Source organism: Pecten maximus, chromosome 3, assembly GCF_902652985.1.
Source record: "Pecten maximus chromosome 3, xPecMax1.1, whole genome shotgun sequence".
Classification (NCBI taxonomy): Eukaryota; Metazoa; Mollusca; class Bivalvia; order Pectinida; family Pectinidae; genus Pecten; species Pecten maximus.
In genome coordinates, this window is record NC_047017.1 from 6,694,608 (window position 1) to 6,707,631 (window position 13,024).

The window sequence follows — 13,024 nt, forward strand, 5'->3', positions numbered from 1 at the left end:
ACATTAGAGTGTGTTTTAAGTGTTCAGAATGCCTACTGAGGTCTGTTAGCAGTCATTACGTAGCGACAACGAACCAATATAGTTTTGTACACGTGATTTCGGATCAATTCATGTTAAATGTTAAGGTCTACACTGCACGCTCCGTGTCCCGTGCGTGTACAGGTGGCATTTTTCCTTTTCTTTTGGACACAACAAATCTTCTGAATCCGTGACAAGGATACATATAATTACTATGGATGTTTGACTTTATCGATAGAAGAGTAATTCACAGAAACCCCGAAAGTTTACCCGTCGACAATGCAGAGTGTACGGGATAGGGTCTTGCTTTTAGTATAACTAAAATTTTAGTAAGATTAAAAATGCGCTTTTGCGATGGTATTGAATGCCTTTATTTTCCTGACACCGTGAACACACTCAGTGTTACTCAGTACAGCTAATTTTGTTTAGTTCATTGCGGTTTGACAGAGTTGACATTTAGTGTAACAATTGTAAAAGTGCATTTTATCAAAAAATTCAAGATAAGGTATCAGTAGCATTTTATGAGGAGAAATTTGAAAAAAAAAAAAAAAAAAAAAATCAGAGCATATTTACGTGATGAAACATTTGGACATTAAGGATTTCTGAGTCGCTTTTTTGTTTTTGGTGACAAGCACAAAGAAATTACTAGTGCAAACAGTCCCTTTAAAAATAACTTAAAAGCCTTATTTATCCGAGCTTGTGTAAACAATACACGTAATGTAACTGATTTGGAAACCCCATTAGCAGCTTCCGTGAGTACAGATGTTGCCAACACGTAGGATCGTACAGTGGCGATAAGCCGAAATACCGAAAGCCAATGTCTCCTTGTTCGCTGTTTGGCTAAATACATCTGTAGTACTTCCAAGTCCTTTAGCACAACAGCAAATTTGAAGGCTCGTGGACTTTTAGCTCCTTTCTCTATGGGCGTAGTGCTTTAAATGGGTACGTATATAGACATTCCACAAACATGACGCTTGTCGGCGTAAACGACCCCGCAAAAAAAAAAAAAAAAAAAAATTAAGGCTACATATTTCTTTTTAAACTCTCGATGGCTGGACGCTCTTTTGGTTGATGTAAACTTCTGACTGTTTTTGAGAATAGAGGTGTTTCGAGATGCCCTATGGCTAGTAGTACATAGGCATCAAATGTGTATCTGACCACAGTGACAACAGTACAGTTATATAGGTATCCAGTGTTTATCTGACCACAGTGACAACAGTACGTTTATATAGGTATCCAGGTTATCTGACCACAGTGACAACAGTACAGTTATATAGGTATCCAGTGTTTATCTGACCACAGTGACAACAGTACAGTTATATAGGTATGCAGTGTTTATCTGACCACAGTGACAAAAGTACAGTTATATAGGTATCCAGTGTTTATCTGACCACAGTGACAACAGTACAGTTATATAGGTATCCAGTGTTTATCTGACCACAGTGACAACAGTACAGTTATATAGGTATCCAGTGTTTATCTGACCACAATGACAAAAGTACAGTTATATAGGTATCCAGTGTTTATCTGACCACAGTGACAACAGTACAGTTATATAGGTATCCAGTGTTTATCTGACCACAGTGACAACAGTACAGTTATATAGGTATCCAGTGTTTATCTGACCACAGTGACAACAGTACAGTTATATAGGTATCCAGTGTTTATCTGACCACAGTGACAACAGTATGGTTATATAAGTATCCAGTGTTTATCTGACCATAGTGACAACAGTACGGTTATATAAGTATCCAGTGTTTATCTGACCACAGTGACAACAGTACGGTTATATAGGTATCCAGTGTTTATCTGACCACAGTGACAACAGTACGGTTATATAGGTATCCAGTGTTTATCTGACCACAGTGACAACAGTACGGTTATATAGGTATCCAGTGTTTATCTGACCACAGTGACAACAGTACGGTTATATAGGTATCCAGTGTTTATCTGACCACAGTGACAACAGTACGGTTATATAGGTATCCAGTGTTTATCTGACCACAGTGACAACAGTATGGTTATATAGGTATCCAGTGTTTATCTGACCACAGTGACAACAGTACGGTTATATAGGTATCCAGTGTTTATCTGACCACAGTGACAAAAGTACAGTTATATAGGTATCCAGTGTTTATCTGACCACAGTGACAACAGTACAGTTATATAGGTATCCAGTGTTTATCTGACCACAGTGACAACAATACAGTTATATAGGTATGCAGTGTTTATCTGACCACAGTGACAACAGTACAGTTATATAGGTATCCAGTGTTTATCTGACCACAGTGACAACAGTACAGTTATATAGGTATCCAGTGTTTATCTAACCACAGTGACAACAGTACAGTTATATAGGTATCCAGTGTTTATCTGACCACAGTGACAACAGTACAGTTATATAGGTATCCAGTGTTTATCTGACCACAGTGACAACAGTATGGTTATATAGGTATCCAGTGTTTATCTGACAACAGTACGCTTATATAGGTATCCAGTGTTTATCTGACAACAGTGACAACAGTACAGTTATATAGGTATCCAGTGTTTATCTGACCACAGTGACAACAGTACAGTTATATAGGTATCCAGTGTTTATCTGACCACAGTGACAACTGTACAGTTATATAGGTATCCAGTGTTTATCTGACCACAGTTACAACAGTACAGTTATATAGGTATCCAGTGTTTATCTGACAACAGTGACAACAGTACAGTTATATAGGTATCCAGTGTTTATCTGACCACAGTGACAACCACACAGGTATACAGGTATCCAGTGTTTATCTGGCCACAATGACAGCACTACAGCTATATATTATGCAGTGTTTATGTCATCAAAGGACATGACATCAAGCCTGTTAAAACATCTTGTGACCCGCTTAGTTTTTCTGTGTCTACCACACCTCTCTCTTTGGTAACATGATTATATTGTACTTATTGTTGGCGGATTGGTCGATTAAGTATGCAATAATTGCTTATCTTCCCTGACAATATCATGATATACTAAATATCTACAATTTAATATCCCCTTTATTTTCTTATCAAATTTTCAATATTTCCTCGTATTCTGTCAAGTGAAGATGTATTCTCTAATATTTCCTCTTATTCTGACAAGCATTTATCAAGTCCCTTCAAGTAGAGAACTTTCAGTAAACTTGAGGTTGACATATACGGAGAGGACACATAGCTGATACCCTTCTACAAATTATAATAGAACAGCTGTCCTTTTAAGCACATTGCATCCAACATAATAACGACTTGGATATTTAGTTTCCACCACGGGAATCTTTGGAGTTCAAAATGCATATTCCTGATTGTTGCATTCTCTCCGGTCGTTATTGGTTTTAATTAACCTTGAGTTCCGATGCTGTCCTTATGTACTGACGTTATTTTGTTTATTGTAAAGTTCATGGCCTGTAATTACGTCCTCAATTGTGTTCCTTTAATTGCACTACCAAATAAACCAAGCAGGATATCACGATTAAAGTAATTGCTTTTTAAAATGTCATTTTGCATTTCCCGCCATGACCAATCATCATGAAATTATTTCGGAATGCGTTGAAATGACGTAAAATGGATACGTCTTATTGGGCAATTATTGTGTATCATCTTAATGAGCTTACTTGTTTGGTGTTGTCGATATGTTTACCGCGGAGGAAAATTAAAACAACGCATCGCGGAAGTACACAAATTACAATAAGTTATATAAGAGGCGAACAAAGTGGCCTGTAACAACTTATATTAGTATTTGAAGTGATAAAAAAATGATAAGAATAATCAGTGCATCAAGTGTTTGCCTGCATTCAAATACACTTGTATATCTGACATAGCGTCAAGCATTAGTTATCCTAATAAATGTTCAGTTCCATGATGTGGAAGAACTGAAGTCCATGAAATTGGTAACTGTCGAACTGTGCTTGACATTCAGTTTTAAATAGGTTGTCCTTTTGGCTGGTTTGCCCTATCTCAGTATAATGTGACCGTTTGGAATGCCATGATACCGTTTTAATGGAATGACTTGTCGGTGTGACGGCCGTTCAAAAATGGCTCCTGAGAAGCGCCATTATCTATCTATGACTATTTGCTACCCCCCCCCCCCCCCCAAAAAAAAAAAAAAAAACAACAACAACAACGACAACAACAACAACGACAAGAAGAAGAAGAAGAAGAAGAAGAAGAAGAAGAAGAAGAACAACAACAACAACGACAACAACGACAACAACGACAACAACAACGATAAGAAGAAGAAGAAGAAGAAGAAGAAGAAGAATAACAACAACAACAACGATAACAACGACAACAACGACAACAACAACGATAAGAAGAAGAAGAAGAAGAAGAAGAAGAACAACAACAACAACAACAACACCAACAACGAAGACCACAGAAATCGTAAATCTAACTTATAATCCACGTAACAAAGCGATGGAGTTAGCGTCTTTTGCTTCAACGACAGTCCACCATACGAATCTAGGTCGGATCTGAATTAAGTCACATTCTCAAAATGAGATAGGGTTAAACAACTGGAAAAAAGGTGCATCAAATAGCACCGAGAACGTTAAACTTCGTATCTCATTAGAGAATTGGTTAAAAAGATTGTTTCCCTGTGAAATCATAATGTCGACTTTCAACGACACAAGTGCCTAAATAACAAAAGTCGTCACAAAGTAAAAACAGAGACTCTAACAAACATATTATAAAGTTGAAAGTTATTGTTCGGCAAAACAAAAGATACACTAAAATAAGCTCGTTTTGATGGGAAAATGTTTCAGCCAACGAATCATCATACAACGATGAAAAAGCGAGTATTTCGTATAGGTTATAAATATATATTTTTATTCTCAAATGTGATTAAAGATTCTAGTTGTTCTCATATTTAGCTTTTGTTTAACTCAATAACTTTTCTGTTATGACATTTCGTGCATTTTGGTGAATACAGAATCAACGTATTGCGATATACGTTTCCTGGTAACGTTTTGTACAATTTGCGATATTTTGCTGTTGTCGCCATTCGGCTGTCTTCGCGTCTAATGTTGTCTCCCGTGAGAATGAAGTTATGTCCCCGTTCACAACGCTGTTAAAACTTCAATGTCAGAGTGCAGATAAAATCTTCCTCAGGCCAGAGTGTTCAGCGTAACCACACGAAGAATTGGTTTGTATCATAAATCTTACTTACAAGGTTTCCTAGACATAATCGTACAATGTTCTGCTATGCACCTGGCGCATTCTAGTTTACTAGGCATTGGATGAAGTAAAAGGATCATGAATGTCTTAGTGGGGATGGTGTCAGACCTCGCCCTCTTTTCTGCAGCATTGTCACACTACCAAGGAGTGTCTTTGTGAATTGTACAATTGGCATAAAGGTGGCTGGCACTTAACGTTTGAATTTAAAAACAGAAACAAATTATGTCGAAAAACTAGTACAAATATGCATCATGTATTTGTTTCATCCTTCTACGACTCATCTGTGATATCATTCCAATAAAAGTATCCATCTCACTGTGACATTTAATTCTGAAATTCTAGTTATTTAACTCCCTGTAAGATTTACTTCAATTTCATCCACGGCCTTTTTATTAAACATATTGCTATGACATTTTCATTGTTGTTTTATTTGTTGGCGTCGCTGGTTATGGATAATACCTTTATTAATGAACAAATCGTGAAGAAGAATTGTTTCTGTATTAGCTTCTATAGTTCCGTTCATGCAGTTTCGTAGCATATTCTGCTATAGAGAAGGTCATTACCCTTCCTAAATTGACGACTATATTCAATCTTTGAAAAGGCTGTGATGGCGTTGACTGAGCATATCCTATTAAGTATACAGTATATCTTATTCTTTAGACGGAGTGTGTTTTTAAGATGTGACACTTTGTGAAAAGATATCACTGGTTAAATGCTATTGGCAATTTAAAAAAAATCCCTGATTATTACTACACCGCTCGACTCCGACCTATATAAGGAAACGTTCACTTAATTATAAACACATGTTTGCAGCGGCAATCACTTTAACGAAGGAATAGAACACGCTCATCGGGATCAAAGACGAATGAAAGATTCCAAATCCACACGCTGTTTTGACATGTAAGGAGATTGAATTCTTGTACTAAGCATCACGATTCAGACAGAGTTGATAGCGGAGCAATATAATTATCGTTGTTGACTCTTTAAAATACCACATCTAGCAACATGATGACTTCTCTCATTTGGAGAACTAAACATTTCTAAGATTTGATATCTTTATGATGAGTTTGTCGGTGAACATGACTCGCTTACCCTTCCGAAAATCTTTTTCTTCGCGTTTATCAATACCATAATTTGTTTGTGTTATGGCCGTCTTTTGAGGGTTGTTAGAATTCTTGTTAACATTTTTAGTCATTGTAATCTTAACAAACAATAGTTAAGTTATTTGGATACATCATAATATTTCGTCAAATTTGATCGGGGTAAATGATTGGAACGTTTTGATCTATTTCCAAAACCAAGGACAGCAAATTAAAAGCACAAATCAGACATATAACAAACCTAACTATCTATTAATACATCCGCATTCTCGAAAGTTAGATCTTAATATCGTTTTCTGTAAATAGATGAACTTAGTGAAATCGGTATGCATATCATCATATTTCTTTTCTCTGACACATCTACTATATGTGTACTGCGTTTGTGAAAATATGATTTGCTGAAATTTCTTTGGATACTAGAATAACACTTTTTTTTAGAGCGAATTCTCTGAGATCACAGGAAATAATGTGTTACAATGTAAATTCGGTTAAGGATTTTCAAAAGGATAAGTTTAGCCATATTGGCTATTTTAACTTACTTCGTAATAAGCAGAAATTCGTATCAAGCCTGTTAAGTAAGTTTTATTTTGATTTAAAATTGTGTATCATCCTGTTTAAAAGACGGAATTATTATTTATAAGAAGAAAGTAACAGATGTGCAATACATTGGATTTTGTAACATTGTAGTTAACGACACCAAAGCACCAAAGCAAGACCGTTGAATAATTAATCCAGATGATATACTGTAGTAGCTAGTTGCCTAACTCCGGACCATGTGGTGACTACGGCCATCACATATAAGGGAACAACCAACCAATTGAAAAAAATTTTTTTTTGAAACAGCCCCTGTGTATAGAAAGTTAAGCCAAGCATAAAATGTCTGGCAGCCACTGATTGGCCAGTATGTTATGAAGTGAGAAAATAGATATGTAGCCTGATAGGTAACTATCAATAAGAAATGTTGATATAAATTTCGTAAGTCCGAATGTTTTTTTCCCCAAAAGTTTACGTTATAATAGTAAACAGGTAAACATTTAAGATTTTTGAGAATTTTTACTGCGAAATTCACCTATTTTCAACATGGCTACCCTGGAGAAAATTTGAGCTGAAGGACCCAACTTTTTTTTTTGATTAGGTGTTATATCAGACCCTAAACTTTTGTTATAAACCATAATCGTCATATTCAATTCAAGAATTTGAATGAAATAATCCAAAACTTTAACACTAAAGTCTATGGGAAAACAATTGGTTGGTTGGTCTCTATAAGGCCTATCTAATGTTGCTGTATTTTAAAAGCTTGTGATTCATATTGATAAATTATCAAAAGTTTGTCTTTATTAAATATGTTTAATCTAAATATGTCTTCGACAGTGTTAAGATAATGTCTTTTGATATCTGATCGTTTGATAACACGTAAATTTCGTTACATATTGTGAAGGGAAGTAACTGTGCTCATCTGTTGGCAGACTTGCTTTCTTTTCGTACGAAGAGCTTATCAGAAAAGCTAAGAAAAGGACATGAGAAGTTCTTCAATTTAACCTACATGCACATATTGACGATGTGTTATATTTAAATAACTAAACATTTATTGACAATGACAATCGGATTTACCCTGTAGAATTTGAAGTCATGAACAATAAAGATTTTTTTCAACATCAGCCACTTGTCTCGATCTTTACTTGCAATATAACAACCAGGACAGCTTACCACTAAACTGTAAGATAAGCGTGATTCTTTCAATTTTATGATTATTAATTTCCTTTTATAGATAGCAACATGCTTGCATCCCCAAACGTACTTGGTAACTAGATATTCAATAGTCTGTTCCCATTATTTTGATTTCTGCGACAGATGTCGACTATTGACATGAGAAATTTACAAGACAAGGTTTCGACAAATGCAGGTTGATGAAAACATCATTATGTTATTTGAAATATACTGTCTCCTTATGCGATTTTAAGTTAGACGTGCTTGACGTTTGCTGATGTGCCCAGTGGTGCCACCCTAATTACTCTCATTTGTGATTATGACTTAACCCGGAGTTGACCAAGACTTGAATTAAAGTTACCATCGCTAAGGCTGAAGACGCTTACTCTTCCGGAGTCGCCACGTGGTTTCGTTATCATGTCAGCATTTGTTGTTGCATTCGAAAGTACATCGTCAGCCTCAGAAGCAATTTTGCATATGGTTTGGGAACGTCATAAGAGAAATGACTATGACGTAAATTAGCGACGTTATTGTACCACATGAAATATGAAAACAATTTTAATCTTCCCTGGTGAGAGCGGATAACGTTAGTTCATATGACAACAAGTAATTTAGTGTTATTTTTTTAACATGGTATCTCTCCCTGCTTTTCGCTTGTATCTGAGGAATCAAATTAATTACCCTTCCCTAATAATCACAAGACAAAATAACGTGTGGTGCAATTATATGCTAATCCCGTCACAACCTCTTGATGATTCGGTACAAGTTAATCCTGCTGCTGTGAACAGTTGCCCTAGAGATAGTTCTGAGTTAAAGATCTCTGAGAAATGTTGAATATTTCATGTCACAAATGGGCTGCACAAGACGGTCTAATTTTAGGAAGATGACTACCAAATCTTGAATATATCTAAGCCACAGTGGAATCCATAGAGCAAAAAGTGCAATAGAAGCGAAATATAACGATCTTATGTAAACTGTCATCCCCCGTCTGATTCCCGGAACACTGGCACGCCATTTATTGTACCGCCCAGTCGCTTTACACTTTACGGAGCTGACGTCAGACATCACGTGACAATATCAGCGTTTTCCTTGTTCAAGTCGGCATTATCAGACGTCAAATGTTACGAAATGACAGGCCCAACATTACGTAAGCCGATTCAGTGGACAGTTACGCGAGATAAGTAATCACACGTGACCTGTACTAATAAAAGCTACCCGCACTGCGGGACACACAGACATACCGCATCAATATCGGCGTTTGAACCACTCCATTTTTGTCTCGTCCACGCTACCAGTGATTTTTATATTGAAAAAGGCATTAATGTGTCGAACAGAAAAAAAATGTCTATTTACCCGAGATTATATATCATGATATGGTTTTATTTCATTGTTACATTACGCACTGTATGTTATTTAATGGCAGAAACCATTTATATAAAAATACATTTGATCAATCTCGAAAACATTTCTATTAAATATGTATGGCAGATAGTCGCGTTGACTGGTAATTATCGGTATAGTTCGTGCTTTTTAGGTAAAATACAGTTGAGGGATACAAAAAAACTGGTCGGTATAATTCTACAAAAATCCAAAAACAGCATGTTAACAATATTAGCCTGTGGCTATTACTAATAGTTCGTGAGCATTGTTTTTAAAGCAGAATTACGACATTGTTCGCGCACATGACGTTGTATTGTCTGACCATACAAAATACCTTATACCTACATGAGAACATGTTTTCTCTTACCCTGGACAGAGATATCCAAAAGTTTACCGGCGTGAGATTTAATTTTCTCACATACTTCACAGGGTAAGCCCGCGGCTGTTAGGCAAACGGTAAATCGATCTCACACATGGGGGGTAAAGACAGCTGACTCGCGCTATATGACGTTGCTCACAATATCTTAACGTCATTATTTTACGTTGAGTAACCAAGTCGTAAATGATGACGTCATAAATTTTGCACATTTACAAGATAGAATTGTAGATTGCGTGAACATGGATATCTCAACCCTCATGTAAAAGTTTGGCTTGCAAGCCTCGTGCTGACTGGTAAACTCTTACACTCGGGTGTGATATCCCTGTCCACAGAACAGACCTATGTTAGATGCTGTTATTCTCTTACCCTGTACAGGGATTTTCTTATCTCACCTTAGGGTTGAGAAAGCTGCACGTGCTCTTTGCACTTTCTCAACAAGGACGTTTTGTCACAAAACAATACCATGACGTCACGTCGACAATTTAATCATACCACGTCAACTTTGGTCTTGTTTTGATGTAACAGCAATATTGGATGCATAACAGAGTAAACAGGGCCGAGAAAAATAATCATGTATCCGCTTGGGAATGAGACAGGAGGATCTCAAGCCTCGGGGTAAGATTCTTAAGCTGCCAAACACTCAACAAGCCTCGTGTTTGGCATCTTAGAAATCTTCCCTTTAAGGTTCAGCTCCCCCTTTTTTAGTCCCAAGAGGGGTGAAACATTATGTTAATCTCGCCATAAGTTTGAGACAAGGTACGCGTGCTTTCTTCACAATCTCAACAATGGTATGACGTCACGGCGACAATACAATGACGTCATGTCGACATTTCAATCACGTCACGTCAACATTGTCTTGCATTAACATAACGTCAATAATAGGTACATAAGAGGGTTAACAGGATAAGAGAAACATAATCATTCACCCGCTTAGGAGTGAGACAAATGGTTCCAATACCTTCAGGGTAAGATTATTAAGCTGCTAAACTTCGGCAAGCCTCGTGTTCGGCAAATAAAGACTCCCTCGGGTTGAGATCGCTCGGTCTCACCACCAAGGTAATGAGAGATTTTATTTATCCTTTTTCAACTTTCGTTCTGTTCCCCTCTGAACAGGAGGACAACAATAAAGTTTAACGATGAACTTTAAGATCACATAAAGATGAGAGTCGTCGATAGCAAAATTATACTATACGGATTCAACACTAGCCTCAAAAGAGAGAGTTTGTATGAGACGTACGGTAGAGGGACTTGCTGATATTAACGAAACTTACGCAGTTAACCCTCGTTGTCTCAAAGTCAGAGGGATTAAGGAAAACAATATATTCTCCGAGTATCCAAAGTAACCGAAGATATTTTATGATAATTTTGACCTTTGCTAAGCATTTTATTGATAAAATGTAATAGGTATTATGGGCAAACCTGTTGATATGTAGATGAAAAATTGATATCAGGGAGGTGGGATGGGGTAACGTTGAGGCCGGCTAAAATAAGATACACCCTGATAGTTAAGACGCCACATCATTTTACAACTTCAGTCAGAAACAATGACCCTGATATTAATTATATAGGGACCCCAAGGCATGGTGGCATAAATGTTCAACAGGGCGTGAAGTAAACGTAAAAGCCTCATTACGCCTGCGAACCCTGGAATATTCCTAGCTATGAAACGCCCATATCGGTATCATGGTGGCGTAAGGATGTGCAAGGTCAAAGATTTCTTAAATTAATCGATAAAAAAGTGTTAACTGGTTTAAATATCTTAAGCATTTAAGCATTGCAACAAAGGTGTGCATTAACACCGTTAAAAAGCTGAGATAGACAGTTGGGAAGGGAAGCAAAATAGCCAGTTTCTAAATTATAGCATTCGTATCCAGTCGGCATAGCAGTAGCAAACGTAGAGCCAATTTCGTCGTCAATCGATGAAGTACAATTTATATAGTTTATTCTGCTATAGGCAGATATACACTCGTGGCTTCAGTTTATCTATCATAGGAAGATGATTAATTTTACCATTTAATTAGCAAATACATGATAGTTCGTGTTCAGGGCCATTCACAGCAAAATGAGAAATAGTGTGTAGGAAAGTTAAACTAACTTCCTAGAAAAAAAAAAAAAAAGATCGACGCTCATCGTGTGAAAGGGACATTTTTAAGAAGCACGTCTCTGTTGTAGAGAATTCGGGTTCAAAGTTCAATATATATTTTACCAGATATGATACCCTAGGTAATGTTACAGTATAATACGATAAGATTTAAACTGTTTCGTTTTTTAAAGTTAAAACACATATAAAAGTTACAATATTATTAGGATACAAAAAGGTATGAAAAGGTATCTAAAGCAAATTGTACAAAGCATAAGCGTCAAGAGTTATTATACAGCCGCAGTTGGTTGACTTGAGCAAAGAATAAAATACCTAATGTAAAAACAGAAAACTGACAAAAATCAATAAAAAAAAAAAAATGAATATTGATAAATAAATAAATAATAAAAAAGAATAAAAAATTAAAATACGTTTATCTTACAAGAAAACATTAATGGACAATCAAATTTTAAGCAACAAGAACAGGAAAATACCAACTTAAAGCTCTAAAAGTGTGTAAGTTCAGAAGACAAATTCAGTTTCATGCGGGAAAAAAACAAGAAAAACAAAACTAGAATTCTAAGTGAAACAAACCACAAAGTATGTTAGAGAATCTTAAAAGAATTGTTTGCTTACCATGTTAGAGAGGTTAAAGAGAGTCTCGTGTCCGTTCTATAGTGTGTTGGTATATATGGGGTTCACGAGCAAGCAGCCCAGCACATCACCGATAGCAAACAAAGTGTCGCTAGCGTAAAACCCTTCTCAGCCAAGCCTCGACAGAATTGAATTATTAAAACATCACCCAGACCTGTGTGCCAGAATCCAGCACTTTGATTGGCTGAGCCGACATGGAGGTGTGGTAACCTTCTTTCATATATGGTAATTACGCATTCGTGAAAGGGAGCGAGGTATCTGGCAGAGCGCTCGATCACTAGGGAAACTTTCGCGGCACATGTTGATTTGACAACAAATTACAACAGGGAATAGGGGCTTATGAAAAATGTATAACTGTAGTATTCCTCATTGCTGTACAATCCAAGAGATTTATAAAGCATTTCGTTCTACTTTTGGCAAGAGTTGGCACCGTTTACCAAACTGCGTTTTTGTAGATATTTTTGTGTTCATAGAGCCTGGCGTTTTTATTCAATACACCGACAAATACCAAAACTGGTC

At 36.5% G+C, this 13,024-nt stretch overlaps 1 protein-coding gene across 1 annotated transcript in view; it reads right to left on the reverse strand.

The window, feature by feature from the left end:
• LOC117324667 (calmodulin-like) overlaps positions 1 to 12,614 on the reverse strand; it is a 54,006-nt gene extending 41,392 nt beyond the window's left edge. Inside the window, exon 1 of the mRNA XM_033880603.1 lies at positions 12,488 to 12,614. Within this exon, the coding sequence (XP_033736494.1) occupies positions 12,488 to 12,490 (3 nt within the window). The 5' untranslated portion in view covers positions 12,491 to 12,614. The remainder of the gene's footprint in view (positions 1 to 12,487) is intronic.
• Between the last annotated feature and the right edge of the window lie 410 nt (positions 12,615 to 13,024).